Source organism: Asparagus officinalis, unplaced genomic scaffold, assembly GCF_001876935.1.
Source record: "Asparagus officinalis unplaced genomic scaffold, Aspof.V1 AsparagusV1_Un85, whole genome shotgun sequence".
Taxonomy (NCBI): domain Eukaryota; kingdom Viridiplantae; phylum Streptophyta; class Magnoliopsida; order Asparagales; family Asparagaceae; genus Asparagus; species Asparagus officinalis.
The window spans coordinates 60,614-78,078 of record NW_017972351.1 but is presented as its reverse complement, the minus strand read 5'-3'; the positions used below and the strand labels follow the sequence as shown (position 1 = coordinate 78,078).

The window sequence follows — 17,465 nt, the reverse complement described above, 5'->3', positions numbered from 1 at the left end:
TAGTGGCAGGTGAAGACCTGACGACTTCTGTTGATTCGACTAGACTGCGGTATTTGGGGCTTGGCCATTCCAGTATTGATTCATCGCATAGATTGAAAGAGAGTGCGAAGACCTGCAGTTTGAAGTCCAGTGAACATGTTGATGTGAGCAAGAAGACCGAGGTGAAGTTTGGCACCTCTATTCACCGTGCTAAGAGTCGTTCTAGAGGAGTTCACGTGGATGTTTGGGGGCCTTTCAAGGGGGCATCATTAGGAGGTAATAGGCATTTGGTTTTCTTTATTGGTGACTGTTCTAGGCGTGTTTGGGTTGCAACCAAATCCCCTTTGGAGAAAGTCCTAGTAGTATCCAACAGATTGAAGAAGTGTGTAATAGACAGAAAGGTGAAGGTACTCCATTCTAGTGGGAGGTACAAGATGGACCTATTTCTGTATTGGAGCCGAGCTCACGGCATTTCGAGACACTTCATTGGAAAGGAAATCTTGGGGCAACTAGATAGGGTGACAAATTTGGAAGACCGTGTCTTGCTGGAGGAGGAACGGTGTTGGTGGTCGAGCAATGGTCTGCAGAAGAGTTTCTGGACAGAGGCTTCGACATATTTGGGTCATCCTATTAAAAGGTTATCAACTGCTGTGATTGGAGGTAAAACTCTATTGGAAGATAGGTCTGGTAGTGTCACTTCGGTTGAGGCTTCGATGAGGGAGCTATTTGACTCTCAGCAGGTGGAGAGTTTTGGACAGACCTTAGATGTATCGCAGCGGGTGGAGAGTGATGCTACTCCACATTGGGTGAAGATTACTCCAGATCATACTACATTGTTTGGGATTCCAGCCGAGGTGACACAGCTTGGAGATCATTTGGTTTTGGATGCAGATGATGAGTTGGGTTTTGATTCGAGTGTAGCTGGTAGACGTAGTTTAGATATGGTCATTGATTCACCTCAGGTGGAGGTGTTTGAGGCCATTGGAGGTGCTATCAGCTGCAGAGTTGATGATATTAAAGGAGGGTTGCGAACTCTTCTATTGGATTGAGGCCGTTGGCGGCCATTTGGGTGAACTACGTTCGACTTGATTCCTTGGGCAAGAGGATACGCAGACAGTCTTTATGATGCAGCCGGGTTAGATTTTGATGGGGTAAGATCGATTTGGTGAGTTGATACCGAAAAGAGTGTTTGCATTCTCGTTTGGGTCTCGACTTGTTGAGGATTGAGTCCGTTGTCGTGAATTGTTTCACTTCGTCCTGGATGCAACAAGTGGGACATTTGTTTGGTTGGTGTCGGCTCAGTTTTGGGAAAACTTCACCGAGGTGGAGAATTGTTGATTGATGGATTACGTGGGGGGATCACAGGAGTCCATGAGCATAGGTGTTGACGTGGGAGAATTGCAGGACGCTGAAGCACGTGTGGGGGCCGCACGAAGTGTGAATGTGGTCTCATTTCCAATTGGGAGGCTAGGACGCATGGGGGCCACATCACGTGAAGTGTTGAGGTGTTTCTGTTGCTCGCGACTTCTGGCCCACCTGATCTCATATTGTTATAAATATTTGGCTGCAGCCTTTCCTAGGGTTTGTGCAAGTACTAGGGGGAAGAGAATATTTGTGCGGCTGTGCAAAGGGGGCTCGGAAAATAAAACAGTGGGCATGTGCAAAGAATTTCTTTTGCGGATAGTAGTGTGGGGAAATTGAATTTTTGGCTGTGAATTTTTTCGGCTGAGTGCAGAGGAGATTTTTTGTGTGCAGTGCTTTTGTTTTGCTTTTGAGAGATAATTGTGTAAGAGGTTTGAGAATTTGTGTGAGGGTTTAGATTGAGTGATTGTAAACCCTAGTTGTATTCTCTCCTCTCTAATAGTAGATCTCCCCCCCCCTCCTTGCCCCGTGGACGTAGGCAATTTGCCGAACCACGTAAAATTGGTTTATTTGTGTTTGTGGTCATTGTAATAGTTTTAGGATCTCTCGACAAGTCAGTCCTAGAACTGATGAGAGGAAGAGCCGATATCTCACTTTGTTGAGATATTCGCTTCAGATTCTTGTCTCCTTGGTGAGACGGGAATTCTTATTGGGATCTTTCTCTATTATTGTGCACTAGAAACTCTGCCGAAATTTCCGCTGCGCACAACAAAAAACATATCAGATATAACAAGAATAAAAGGGTAAAAGAATTAACCCGCTAGAGAAAGAAACTAGAGAGAAAATCGAGCGAGAGGATTTTAGAAAGTGTCTTGAGATCGTTAGGGCTTTAGGAGATTGTAGCTAAGACTAGGGTTGAGCAAAGCTTGGCTTAGACGGAATAAACCGGCCGAAGCGATCAAAGTCTATCGGCTCAGTTCGGTTTTAAAATTTTCGTTTGGTTTAAAACCGAACCCACTGAACCCACTTGCAGCAAATAAGATGCTTCAAACTAAACCCATGTATATTCCTAATCCTTATGCAGCTGTTATTATGGCAGTTCATCTCATGTAAAAAAAACCGGGGTCATACTTTTTTATCAATGATTCAACATGAATTAGGCATGGAAACTTCAGTTCATAACTGGTGCATTTTAGAATTGGCTGGGGTCGGGACCAAATGTAAACCTCTACACGAATTACCAATTGAACGTGGTGGCAAAGAAGTTCAAGTCTGAGAGTCTTGGAAAACACTTTTAAGCATTGTATTCATTTCCGACGACATTCCTGAAATTAAGCAATACAAATACAACTAATTTCCTAGTTCCGTTGTGTTTGAGATCTTTATTAGGTGAGGGAGAGCTCAACACTTCACGTTATCAATACTTATGCCGATTGTAGTCCAAAACCGAATCAACCCGAACCGAGCTGACCAAACCAATTTAGGTCAGGATCGGTTCGGTTTCGGTTGTGGTACTCATTTGATGTCAGCACAAATCCTGAAATCTAATGATCCAATGTCCGATATTCATTTAGTGCATATTAAATACCATGCACACAGGTGCACTTGATACTTCCAACCAAGACCTCATAAACCACAGCGTGCCAGTCTGCCAGATACAAGAGCTCAGGATCTTTATCTCTCGAAAGCTCTATTGTTCCTTCAGCATGTTTCAGCTGTTTCATGCTGACAACCTGTTCACCTATGGGTGGCAAACTTGCACCAGTGCCATGGGCACCAACCTGAAAATGAACGACTATGAGAACACATCGGTTGTTGAATATTTCTCAAATCAGTGAAAGAAATTTCAAGCCAGCATTAATGTCTGTAACAATTGATAGCATTTAGTGTTTGATACATAAAAGGAGGGGAAGAAATTGCTTAAGGAGAACAAGAATGCAATCGGATGAGAAAGGTGACGAAGAAGAATTAACGAATACAGATAGACGTCAAATACTCATAATCCACATTTATATCAAAATATCGCCTAAACTCGTGACCTTCAAAAATATAAAAAGTGCATATACAGATATAAGCCAAAGTGTCACGCAGAGATACAATGTACAGATGATCAGTCTAGCTCACATATTTCTATGACGGTATAACCAGGTCACTGAATGCAATGCTCACGCCAAAATGTGGTGACATAAAAATCATCTCCTACAATCCAATTTCCATCCCTGATAATTCCTCAATACGAGTCTTTGTAATTTCCCCTACTAGGAATACACACGCTAGTTTCTCCCGTAAAACTTCAAACCTTCATAGAACCAAAAAAAATGTAACAAAAAAATGTAACAATCAATTATATATTAGTACATTTTGAAAAGAAATGTGCCATGGATCACACTGAAGTGTGCTAAGAAGCAAAGCAATTGACGTGCAGCAAGTACAGCACTTATTCAGCATAGCATAGTGCTACATACTTATACAGGGCCTATTTGTTTCGAGTGGAAAAGGGTGGAAACCCCATCTCCGGGACCTACGCATACTGGAAAAGGTACTGTTTTCCTAGAATTATTTTCTATTCCTTTGTCTGTTTAACCTAAAAATTATAGAAAGATGGCTTCCATTGGTTTCCTAAGCAAAAAATGCTTTATGGAAATGCCATTTCATAGCATTTTGACTCAGAAACAGGTGGAAGCGGTGGAAAGCAACCATTTATGCATTAAAATAATGGTACACATGGGTGATTGTGCAAGTTTTTTGCCAACCCATTTCTTTCTCTCTCCTTTTCTACAAATGGTGGTTTCTTGTTTTTAAAAAAGAAAAGTAATTTTCAAAATAAACCTTTTTCAAAAGAATATAACAGTTTTGAAATAAAATTAGCAATTTCGACCTTGTTTTTGGCCAGCTCATTACTGCTGGCAGAAAAAAGGTCGGAATTGTAAAAATAAGATTGGTAATTACAGGAGACCATTAGTCCCGTGTAATTACAAAGTGCTAATCGTTTATTCCCGTGACCCTCTTTCTATCTCTTCATTACCTTTAATCTCTTCATTCCCGTGACCCTCTTTCTATCTCTTCATTACCCCCTCTCTCTCTCTCTCTCTCTCTCTCTCTCTCTCTCTCTTCCTAAATTTTCTCGCCCGTGTCCACGAGCCGCCGCAGCCGCCGACCACCCTGAGTCTGAGTTGATTAAGGTGAACTTTTTCGATTTTTGTTGTAATTTTTTTATATTTTAAAAATCAACCGTGAATTCCTTGGGTAGTTAATCGGATAATTAGCGGGCACTAATTACACAGGACTAGTACTCCTATGAAATTAAAAACGCACTTCAGCAAAATTGACCGTTTTCTGCCATCGTAGGCAAAAAACTATCGAAATTGCTAATTGGGAAACGGTCGATGTTGCCTATTTTATTTAAATACGATTCATTTTAAAAATTTATCCTTTTAAAAATTCATCCAATCATTGGATTTGCCAGAAATGATCTTTCACACATAAAAAAGGGGGGGAAATGAAAAAAGCAAGGAAAACTCATTTCCATGAAACATCAATGAAATGGCCAAAAAGTGCTTTCTACAGTGGGAAAGGGGTTTCATTTCTTAGGGGGAAGCGCTAGGTTACTCGGACACAGCGTATTGGGTGTGGTGTCTATGTCCGACACGTATCGAATATGGATTCTCCAGGGACACGCCATGAACACGTGTGGTTCCAAGCTAAATACCAATTTCCCCATTTCTTATACCTTAAACTAGTTTCTTTGTTAATATCGGGTTCAAAATCATAGTCTTATTTAACTTGATTCTTAATTGTTATAGATAATAGAAAGAAACATACAAATGCTATATGTATTTTAATTCAGTATTTGATCTAATATAAATTTTACACACAGACAAACATAGCCCGTGGTCTTAGAGTTTAATTTTTAAAGCTAACAACATTACATATAGAATTGGCCACTAAAATATCATCGTGCTAATTCAATTTGAAGATAGAATATATGAAAACTTCTGATACAAAAGCAAAACTCAGTATCTATGTTTCATAGTTAGATGAAGTTTTTGGCAGACAAGTGAAACATGTAACAGACTCTGAAGAGCTAAAAGATGGTTCTTTAAAGAATATTAGAAGCCTTATAAATATGATCATCAACATCATTATCCAAACATGCTTTCACCATATGAGGTTAGTTATGCACTGAAAAGGCTCGGGTTTGATCGCACCTTTCTAAAGACGATATTTGTGGAATTGGGAGCTGGAATTGGTCGCGTTAGTCGTGATCTACGACCACGAATTTCGATCGTGTCCCCAGCGAGTTCACTTCAGAGATTTTTAAGAAAGAATTCAAAGTGTTATGATGTCCAGAGTTCTTAAATTTCCCCCAGTGAAGCGAACTCTCTCACAATGAGGGTACAGGACAACTAATGCGCGCATCACCGTATATGAATTTCAAGTGCCAGAATAATCCCCAGCAGATCGCAGTGGGTCATCTCCCAATATCGAAAATGGCTAAGAGTCGGGATAAATCGGCCAAGTGTTGCGGGAAAAATTGGTTAAGTCATAAGTGTTTGTCAAAATTGACCCAGTGTTGATAAGATTAGCTCTACTCTGGGGATCAGTCACTCAGTTTGTGTGCAAGATTGGCTTATTTGCAAATAGTGATTTAAAGGGACTTGTGTGGCCTACGGTTCAGCTAATTTCTACTAAATTTGTATTGACATGAATCTTATTACCATTTCACAGCTTGATTACGACGAGTTAATTGAGGTTAATTCAGAACGATCAAATTGTTTGCCCACAAGAGATGATAACTTACATTAATATACTGAAAATTACATCCTTACATTGGTTGGGTAATAAAACAAATGAAGAGACAGAAGCAAAAAAAGATACCGTGGGAGCCGGGCCTCTTACTGCCGCACCAGGCCTTCATCGCTACCGCCCTTCTACGGCCGCCATCTGCTCCTGGCAAGCATTCTCTCGCTTTCCTTGATTCGTTCGGCCAAAGCTGCCTTATCTCCAACCGTTGCCGCCTTCTTCTCTGCGACGGCCAGCTCGACCTGGTTCTGCTCTTGAAGGAGCTTAGCTACTTCCTCCTCAAGAAGATAGTCCTTCACCCACTGCTCCACGATAATCTTCTGCGCCCGTACCATCATGGTCTGCGCATTCAGAACCGCATTCTCCGCCGTCTCCTTCGCGAGAGACTTGGCCTCGCGAGCATTAGATATTTGGTCAGCCCGGGCCTGGAGCTGGGTTACCTCCTCAGAAAGAGCTTCCAGAGCCTTCCGAGCTGCTCCTCGCTGCGCTCCAGCCTCCTCAGCTAAAGGAGCAGAGCATGCCGCCCGGAGGCTCCTCCACTCCTCCGCCGCACTCATGAAACCACCCACTACGCGCTGCAGAGCCAGGACCACGACGGCCTTTCCACCGGCGATCTCGACATTACGGATAGAGTTGTGCAGCAGTTCCTCCAGTGAGGAAGGAGAGGTCGGGTTCCCTTTCAGAACGAGCCCGACGCAACTATTCAGGCACTGATAGAATGCAGCTACAAAAGGCATCCTCGAACAACGAAAGGATCGTCGGTTTCCTCAATCGGCATTCCGTCTACCAACTTCTTTGTCCTCCGAGACTCTCTCCCCGATTCTCCTCGACGTTATCTTGCTTCATCGAAAATCTTGATCGGCAAGCCCGAAGACCACGCACCTTCAGCCTCGTCGCCACCATATTCGGATGCTTCTCAGCACCGTACCCGAGGGCTCTGTCTCGATCGCTGTCGGAGTCCGACGACTCCTCGGACGAACTGTAGCTCCCCTCCCTCTCGCTGCCGACGAGATGGGGCCACGAGCGGCGGCAACTCCGATCGAGGAGAGATCGAGAAACGACGACGAGTTAGGGTTTTTGAGAGCTGGGGATGGTGGATCCCCGAATGTCTGAGAAAAAAAGGGGGAAGTCGGCGTTTGGATTTTTTTTAGGGCTTTTTGTTTTTAGGTCCATTTGTTTACCTAGCTTTATTTTTAAACCCAAGAATATTTAGTTGTATCTTTAAACCTAATTTTTTTTTTGTATTTATCTTTAAACCCAATTTCAAAATATAATACTCTCATATGTGGGTCTCCCTATATAAGGAAATTGGGTTTAAAGATAAAAACAAAAAGAAAGTTGGGTTTAAAGATACAACTAATAATACTTAGGTTTAAAGATAAAGCTAGGTAAACAAATGGACCTAAAAACAAAAAGGCCTTTTTTTTATAGAAACCGTCTTACAAATAAGACCTTTACTAAGTTTCTATTTATATGTTAACCACTTCGAAAGTGTATTTGCCTTGCAATTAATAATTTCCTAGTTATTTAGGACGGCTCTAACCGAGTTGGTAAGCTATCTATGAGTAAGTACCTAAGGTCTCAAGTTCGACACTTCTGGGAAATACCAACACATCAAACACTCCTAATTAAATCTAAACATTAATATAAAATGAATAATGCGTCTAAATGTGAGTTTTAAAAGAGTACTTAAGTATAGCGCATTTTCCCATTCAGTGAATTTTTAAAAAGTATTTAAGTATAACACATTTTTCCATTCATGCAATTTTTACTTCCCGCATAACTAAAATGAAAATACATCAAACGCTCATAATTAAATCTAAACATTAATATAATGAGTCACGTGACTGAATGTAAATTTTTTAAAAAAATATTTAAGTATAACACATTTTTCCATTCATGCAATGTCTACTTCCCGCATAATTAAAATGAAAATACATCAAAACGCTCCTAATTAAATCTAAACATTAATAAAATGAGCCATGTGATGAGAGTTTTTAAAGAGTATTTAAGTAAAACACATTTTTTACATTCATGGAATATTTACCTACCTCATGATTAAAATGAAAATACATCAAACGATGCTAATTAAATCTAAACGTTAATAAAATGAGTCACGTGACTGAATGTGAGTTTTTAAAGAGTATTGAAGTATAACACGTTTTTCCGTTCATGCAATGTTTACTTCCCGCATAACTAAAGTGAAAATTACATCGAACGCAATTTATTCAGAGGGGGGTTACAGTGACATCTCCTCCCCCAGAAATAAAACCCCTAGCAAGGCCAAGGGATACACTCAATAAAATGAGACAAAGTTTATCAACAACAAATGTCGATATCACCTTCAGTTCGGTTGATGATCAAGCGGAAGACACTGCACTCTGTACAGCAACTGCAGAGTTGGCAAGCAAAAGCTCAGAAGAGTATTTCAAAGAGAAGCCTCAAGCTGTTGTGGGAATAACTTTTCCAGCATGCCATTTGAGAGAATCCTGTTCGGGTCGAGCTCTCTTCGAGCTTTATTGTAAGCATCGACAGGAAACCGCTTCCTTAGCCTTGCTTGAAGTTCTGCAAGTTCTTCTTTGTTCTTCGGCACCTACAACAGAACAATTAATACAGGAGTTATAGGAAAAATTTTATTGCAAAATCTAGAAAGCTTGTAGCTGTGTGTGTGAACAAGATATATAAAAGAAACGTGCAAGTTAAAATAAGTATTTTTTGTACATATACCCTTTAACCTGCCCACATGAGCCAAAAAATAAATAAATCTCAGTATTCGCAGAACTACCCCATTCATCAACATTAGAAAGAGATAGCCATCACATCTAATCACATCTAATGTAGCTACTTATCAAACATTTTTTAGATTAGATCTCGACTGATTTCACAAAGGATAAAACAGTAAAAATATAATCCTTAACCATTCGATAAGTAACAACATCAAACTGGGGGACTATTTTATTTTTCCAATGTTGATGAATTGGGGGTAGTTTTGCAAATACTGAGATTCGCAGGTTAATTTTGTACGTATGGCTGATTTAAACAGTATGTATACAAAAAAAAACCTAGAATAAAATGCACATTATAAAAAACCCCACAATAGTTCATAATGTAAGAACTCCATCTAACCATATTTTGAATTTCTAGCCAAATAATCATAATTTTTTTTTGATATAATCATCAATTTTCAATATGCTAATCATATAGATTGTTAATAAGAGAGTGCATACAAATGTCGTATCACAATACCATAGTTTCTGGATCCAAGTTAATTTAATAGAAATAGAAATGGAAGGGGGAAAACTCACATTTGAAACCTTAGAAAGATTTTATGTTAATCTTACAAACCTTAGGAGGATTTTTGTAATTATCCTAATATACATTCAGCCTATTTGATCACTAACGACTCTGAGAAGAGGAAACCAAGCACCGTAAACAACTGATATCATTTCCTGAGACAAAAAGTACAGAATGTAGCTACCCTTGACAAAAAGAAATATTGCATGCCTATCAAAGTGCTAAAAGCAAATTAATAAGCTCATTACATGATTCCAGTTCAGGGAATCCAATAAGAGTAGTTCCTTTCTTTTAGCACGAGTAGTATTTAGTAGAATCAATGTTTGAAGAAGTTTTTTTGAAACTCGCTTCGAAACTTGCTTTGCAACTTTTTGAAGGTTAAATGCTTTGAAACTCCAAAGTGAAACTATGTATCCCTTGAAGCTTACGCCTTAGCCTTCTAAGGTGTGTGCTTCGCACTTCATAAAGCTCTTTTCTTTTGAAGCGCACACTTTAGACAACATAGAAGGATATAAAAGAATTTTTGACTAACATTAAAATGTCATTATGTATTTCCAATATGACCATATGATCATATCATATCATACTCTCTTTAAAAGCACGAGTTCGGAAAAATCTTTTGGTAGACAAAAATGCCATTGAAATTCAAATTAATCAATTAAGTAAGAGTAAGTTGATAAATTGACGAATTCTTATTGGATATACATAGTATGAATATAAGAATATAGTTTAAATTAAAATATAAACCTAAATGAAATTATTAAATGTCAAATTTACAAATGTATATAAGATGAATAGCGTATATGCAAAAACCAAACAAATTAGTGAGACAAATAATGTCCGCCCCAGAGGTTGAACCCCGGAACAACGCAGACCTACAAATGTACATAATGTGGACGAGGTATTTGCAAAATCCACCAAACAAATTAAAGAGACAAAACCGTTCTGAAAATTATAAAAAATAAAAATTAAAACAAATGGCTGCGATATGAGGACACAACGTGGCGATCTCTCACCAACTAAAATTCAAGTAGTTCACGGTACTACATAATTAGTTTCAAAGTTTAATTATACTATTATTATTTAAATAGAACTCTATTTACAATTGTTATCCTCTCACATGCAATATCACATACTAATGTTTATAAGCCAAGAAACTATAACAATTTCCGTAGCGCTTTCATCTCCTTCTACATATATTTTCCTTTGTTATTTTCTTCTTATTAGATTAGATTAGATTATTTTAACGCAATTAATTATATTGTATATTTAATTTTTTCATATCAAGAAATATCAACAATTTTCACAACACTTTCGTCTATTTTCTTCTTATTAGATTAGATTAGATTATTTTAAAGCAAGTAATTATACTGTATGTTTGATCTTTTTTTCAGATCAGAAATTACAATAATTTTCATAGCACTTTTATCTCCTTCAACAAATATGTCTCTTTGTTATTTTTTTCTTATTAGATTAGATTAGATTGTTTAAAAATTATGAATTATGAAATTGCAACAATTTTCACATCATTTCATCCATTTTCTTCGTATTAGATTAGATTAGATTATTTTAAAGCAATTACTTATATTGTATGTTTGATCTTTTTTTCAGATCACAAAGTTTAATTATACTATTATTATTTAAATAGATATTGTTTGTATAAAAATCAAAGAGAATATCACACATATCTTAGATCTCAATGGCAATTATAATATTTACACATGGGTGTTAGTTAAAATAAATTTCATGTATGGGCTTAACTTATATAATCCTACTTTAACCAAATTAGATAATTTAATTTTTTTAACACTCAAACTCTTCCACATAACCAAAACAGAATAGCAATGCTATATATATATATATATATATATACATAGGACCACAGATATCTTAAAAATGAACAAAGAAAACCACACAAATAAAAAACATATTAATAACCCACACGCACCCACTGTTTTCAAAACCACCATTCTCTATCTCCATCTATTATATATCCACAAACCAAATTAAGCTGCTAGAATTTCTCCTCACCAACCACGTCATTGATCAACCCTCTTTTTTTCTTTGTACTTAAATTGTATAACATTCATTGCGATGAGGACTCACATGGGTCCTCTGCCTGCCTTGAACGTCCAACAAAAAAAATAATGTACTAAGCCTTGTAGTTAATTAATAATGAGATCTCATCACTATAAACAAACTAAGTAAAGATTAATAATTTTTAAGAATGTATTATGTTCCCCTATCTTTCACTGCAAACTTGTTAGTTGTTTATTCATGACCCCAAGAGATTTTCAAAATAATCATCTATTTCATAATTTTTTTAAAAATGTTTAAATAAAATTTATGACAAATGTAACAATCCATGTTTATAGATTTTAACTTAAAATGAATCTGACTTATTTTATAGTAAGAAAATAAACAAAAAAGTAATTTTGATATTTAACCACGTGCATTGCACGTGCACAAGAACTAGTTGTAAACAAAATATACATGTTATGCACGTAGCATAGTTTATTATGATTCGTTTCTATATTTCACATATTTAATTCTTATTTACTAATCAGGACATGAATGTAATTATTATACCACTATATATTATATGCTCATAATTTTTACAAATTTAAAATTGAAATACTTAAACTCATGAAGCTTACGCCTCATTCTTTGAAACTTACGTCTCACTTCATCAAACAGTCTGGCGCTTCGCCTTGCTCTTTCCTTTTTTTAAACATTGAGTAGAATGACAATTAAAATAAGTAGCACCCTTGAATTTGTGGTTAGTACCTCAATTTTAGCCCAATGCTCATAGGCAGAATATTCATCCCAGAGCATGCTTTGGGTCAGACGTCGATAATCAAAAAAATCTTCCGTGATCTCCTTTCTCTGACGAGGATCCGTTGTTGGCAGGTACATGATTATACCTATCTACGAGACACAAGTACATGTAGCAGATAAGTAAAGTGTAGCAGATAAGTAAATTGCATCAGAAAATAAAATGGAAAATTATGTGAGTGCAAAAGGAAACTCAAAAGAAACCTAAAAGTCGTTACAACAAAACACAATATAAATGTAACATAAACAACAACAAGAAAAGGCTTTATCTTCAAATCCACAACATGCATCCTACTCTTCCATTCAGATTTATTAAGGGTTATTCCTCCATTTTAATCCCTGTCATATTCTTCTTATTGCTTCCAACCAAGTTCTTTTAGGCTTACCTCGAGTCCTCCTTTCTCCATTAATTATAATCTTATCACTTATTCTAATATGTACAATTACCATATCAAAAGCTTCCTTGCATTTTATCCATAATAGAAGCAACCCTAACTTCCCACAATATAACCATAAAATGCATCCGCAAAAGTAAAAGAGATAAAATAAACTATAAATTACCCATGAGAATATATCATCTTCCCCTGAGCTCGATGCTGGACTCATGAGGCTCTTGCTTCTCGCTGTCCAGCGCTGCTCTATAGGAGCCGGTGCTGGCACTTCTTCATTCTTTATAAGTTTCAATAGCTCTTCTATGTAATCCAAATCTCTCATACTTGGCTTTGAAAGTGTCCCTGAAGGGAAACAGGTCTCTGAGACCCATTGCTGTCCTCCGCAATCGAAGCCCAGTATTTCATCGCTCCATCCAATGCGATATCCTTCAGATTTCTTCCAGTACTCAGCTTCAGCCTGGTTGATCTTTATGACATGATCTTTGTTTAGAGGATCAAGGGAAAGAAGCTTGTCCCTCAGCTCGGTAAATGAAAGCTGGCTTATGGTTGCTTCATCGTTAGTTTCTTCAGGCCTGCAAGTGTCTATAAGCTTGAATGACTAGATGTATCTAGCAGATGCTTATTACTTAACGCATCAAAATTAACTCTAGGAAAATCAATAATTTAGATAGGGTAGATTTCGCAAGACTATAAGCTTGAATGCTAGATGTATTTAACAGATGCACAGAACCATAAATTATTCTTATCAGAAAAAATTTCACAAATTTTCAAATTTGCAGACATGTGCCACAATCTGTTAGTCACAGTAATTTAGTAAAAAAAATTCATAGCATTTTTCTCTAATAAAAATAGTTTATGGGTTTTTTTCACTGAACCTCTAAAAAGTGCATGGTAGTTTTGTGAAATTTATCCATTTAGTTAAATACCCACTAATTTTTTCCCAGACGTGATTTACCACCTTATTAGCTGAGCTGAAACTCATACCATAAAACAAGTGCACATTATAGATAACCAATAAGCTTGCCTGTATTTTTTGATCGACTCGCAGTAAAGATCGAGAACATGCTGTAATGCTTCATCTTGCCCATATTTAGACAGGGTCTTTGGCGTTTTCCACTTTGAAAGAGGATTGCTCTCTACAACTACGACCGTGTCTGTGTATGGGATCCACAAATATTTCACATGCTTGTTTTCAGATAGCCGCTTCCTGGAAAAAAAAGAGAGAGAATGGAAGAATAAGATCATTAATTTTTATAATAAGAGTCAGCAATCTTGAGAAATAAAGAATGCAGTAAAATGATTTACTAAGTGATTTCAAGAAGTGAATATGTTAAACGAAGGTGTACTTGTGATTTTTCCTGATTTCATTGATATTTGAAATGAAAGTGTGCTCGACAAGCTCATGCCGGTCAACACATTGAATGGTGACTTCTGCAACCACACCAAGACCACCTAGACCACAGCGCGCTAGATAAAAGAGTTCAGGGTCTTTCTCTTTCGAAAGCTCTATTGTTCCCTTAGCAGGCGTCACCAGTTTCATGCTAACAACCTGTTCATCTACGGGAGGCAATCTTGCACCGGTACCGTGTGCACCAACCTAAGGAATATGAAAATCGATCAGTTTTTGAATATTTCTGAATTAGTGAAAGAGAATTAAAACTCAAAAGTCAAAACTGATGTCTGTGACAACAAGTAGCATTTAGTATTTGAAACATAAAAAAGGAAAAAGCGTAACAAGAAACGCCAGAAGATTATAAAAAGGTGACAAAGAAGAATTAACGACAGAAAGAAACAAATGTATGCAGAGACATCACATGCATATCATCCACATTTAAATCAAATTTTCTATTTAAACTCTGGAGTTTAGAAAATATAAAAGGTTCATATAAAAATGTAAGCCAAATGTCACACTATGGGAATACAACTTACTAATGACCATAATGCAGTCTTGATTTCTGTCTAGCTAACATATTTCAACAACCAGCTCACAATGTCGTGACATAAGAATCATATCCTACGATCCATTTCCGTCCTACTTGTTCTTAATAGGCAATAGCATACTTATTCTTCACTGCTTTGTTTTAATTCCCCATATGCGTCTTTGTAATTCCCCTTACTAGGACTATACACACTGCTAGTCTCTCTATCCAATGCAACTCTTCAAGCTGACTGTCTCTATCCATCATCCATCCCTTACTATCTCAAATCTTCACAGAACCAAGAAAGAAAACAAACGTAATTATCTATTCAATACATGTGTAAATATCGAAAAGAAGTGTATGCCATGGAACACAACACACGCTAGCGTGATAAGAAGCAAAGCAATTGCTTCCCAGCACAGCAAATATAGCACTTGCTCTGCATAGCATATCGCTGCGTTTATATCGAGTAGGCTACGCTGAACACTTCCAGAGCGCAGAATAGCTACACTATGCTTTTTTGTATTTTACGACTATAGGTCACAGTTACTGCCCCCTTCCCCTGATGATGCGGATACATTATGCATTTACGGGGCCATCTTGCCTACGTCTCTGACATAAGGTGGATTTTTTAACTTTTAAAGCTAACAACGTTACCCAAAGAACTGCCAGACAAAATAGAGTTGTACCAATTCAATTTGAAGACAGAACAAGTAAACATTTCTGATTCAAAAACAAAAGCCAGTGTGCTCCTATGGGTTAATAATAGTTAGCTGAGAGGATGAACATATCTGATTCAAAAATTCAAAAGCTACGGTCGATGATGTCATTTGAGGAGGAGCGTGGGGGAAAACCCCCCAAAAAAAAAATTTCTCGACGCACCTGAACAAAGCCTCCGACCTGCTGCTCCCGGATCGAGGCGAAGTTCTGCAGCGTCAGCCCGTGCTCCTTCAGCCCATCAACAAACCTGCTAAACCCTAGCCAGCCTCAACCCCCCCCATAACCCCTTTCTTCTCCTGTCCGACCTCAACCACCCGCGTCATCAGCGCCAGGTTTCACCCATGCCGGCCCTCATCAGGCCCGCATCCCGCTTCGGGGACAGCCGGAGCCCACGGGCGGATCTTCTGCCCCTTCTACGGGGGCCTCCGCTAGACCAGGGCCTCGAGCTCCGAGGTTTCGCTGGAGAAGCGGCGGGTGTGGACCTCTGGTCCCGCTCCAGTTGGAGACTGGCGGGAGCGGTCCGTCGGGAGGGGGCGGTAGACGGAACGGGACGGCCTCTTGCTGCTTCGCGTCGGCGGGAAGGAAGGGAGTAGTAGTGGCCGCGCGGACGGCAACGAGGGCGGCGTAGCCCAGGTATTTTCTTGATTCCGGCCGGAGGCGGGGTAGGGGCGGAGAGCAGGGAGCGCGGCGGGGTCAGGAGGCCGGGAGGGGAGGCGGAGGAGGTGCCTCGCTGCGGCATCCTCGATAGACCAGCGCCAGCATTTTATTAGCGACGGCGTTGTTGACGGAGGCAGTGAGCGTTTGTGTATTTTGTTGCATGCTGAGAATGAGTGAGGGTGGCCTGAGTCTTGCTGTTGCCCAAATAGCCATCGGAAAATAGTGGGGCCCACTTTAGCCAGCGCTGGTATACACATTTTTATTGGATAATTAGCATGTTAAACGTCTATCATTTTCGAGTTGGGGTAGGATGCCGTCAAGTAGCATTCTCTCTGTTTATCAAAACCAGCTAAAAACTGTTAAGCTAACTGAAAGTTATGAAATTATAGCTGAAAGCTGATAGCTGTGTAGCTAGCTAATTGAAGTAGAGCTGTTTGGCAAAAGTAGCTGTACAACTAGCTTAAATTTGTTAAATGACTAAAGAGCTAGGGTTTTTTGGATGGGGTAGTAGCTTTCATTTGCCCTAATTATTAGCGGCAAAAACGAAAGAAAAAAAATTAACAGATCCTTCCCAAAGACAAACGCTACTTGAGGTAGCTTTCCAACAGCTACTTGCAAAAGACACAATCTCCAAAATAATCTCCTCCTATTTTTTGTTACCAAACAGCTCTACTAGCTTATTAAACAAGTCAATAAGACATAATCTCTTAGATAAGACACAATCTCTTGTTGCCAAACAGTGCCTAAATATTATCATCGACTTAAATTTTAAACTCGATATCGAAATGCTTAGAAATAAAGTTTTCGAAATTTATCGATGTGTTTTGAATCATATATTATGGGGCAGAAGATTAGGCAAACGCACAAAAAATACAGAAACGTTTATTTTTATAATATATGTTAAGTGGGTGAAATATGATGAAATTCTTTAAATTTTTATTTCTAGAAAGTTTACGAGTTGTAGAGCACATCCAACAATTTCGTATTCTAATTTCAGCATATTTATTTTCAATTCGGGTTGACATAATAATAGCTTAGGTCTTTTAATGTAATCTCCCAAGATGCAAGCCTTCGATTTAGAAGAAAAAAGTTAAAAAAAAAACGATGCAGGAAAGAGAGAGGAAGACTCCTAGGGTATTTTACCCTTTCTAATAGGAAGTAAAAAATATTAAGTGAAAATAATATTTTAACTCATGGGAAATGCTAAGGGGGCCAGTCAAGCAGCTCTCAAAATTAGGATTAGGATAAAATTTTTATCCCCTAAGGTGATGCTATAAAAAATAGCAATAACAATAGATAAAAAAACATCCACTTAGGGGATAAAAATTTGAAAAGATATGATAGATTGAAAATAAATGTCACTGTATAAATTAAAGTAATTGCATATAATTTTACTAATATGTTGGAGCTAGTAAAAATACATAAATAATATTAATTGATAGAAGACACATAAAATTGATAAAAGACTATAACATAATAGCTTATAATTAATTGATTATAATTT

At 38.1% G+C, this 17,465-nt stretch overlaps 1 protein-coding gene and 1 long non-coding RNA gene across 2 annotated transcripts; both read right to left on the bottom strand.

The window, feature by feature from the left end:
- Nucleotides 1-2,633: 2,633 nt before the first annotated feature.
- LOC109827192 lies at nucleotides 2,634-6,252 on the bottom strand. Its single transcript, XR_002243359.1, has 2 exons — nucleotides 6,220-6,252; nucleotides 2,634-3,122 (listed from the first exon to the last, which is right to left on the bottom strand). It is a non-coding gene; the product is annotated as an uncharacterized LOC109827192 (long non-coding RNA).
- A 2,011-nt stretch (nucleotides 6,253-8,263) lies between these two features.
- LOC109827193 (L-galactono-1,4-lactone dehydrogenase 1, mitochondrial) lies at nucleotides 8,264-15,572 on the bottom strand. The gene is made up of 6 exons (XM_020394161.1): nucleotides 15,467-15,572; nucleotides 14,012-14,262; nucleotides 13,690-13,872; nucleotides 12,835-13,237; nucleotides 12,226-12,366; nucleotides 8,264-8,737 (listed from the first exon to the last, which is right to left on the bottom strand). The coding sequence occupies exons 2-6, from the start codon at nucleotides 14,203-14,205 to the stop codon at nucleotides 8,573-8,575; spliced, it is 1,086 nt and encodes a 361-aa protein (XP_020249750.1). The 5' UTR covers nucleotides 14,206-14,262; nucleotides 15,467-15,572; the 3' UTR covers nucleotides 8,264-8,572.
- Between the last annotated feature and the right edge of the window lie 1,893 nt (nucleotides 15,573-17,465).

Bases quoted from the DNA above. Each gene is read 5' to 3' on its own strand.
- LOC109827193 (XM_020394161.1), bottom strand. From the start codon at position 14,205: ATGAAACTGGTGACGCCTGCTAAGGGAACAATAGAGCTTTCGAAAGAG. The intron at 13,873-14,011 runs GTACACCTTCGT...TTTTTTTTCCAG, and splicing joins GAAATCAGGAAAAATCACAA to GAAGCGGCTATCTGAAAACA. The intron at 8,738-12,225 runs GTACTAACCACA...GTTCTGTTGTAG, and splicing joins AGCATTGGGCTAAAATTGAG to GTGCCGAAGAACAAAGAAGA.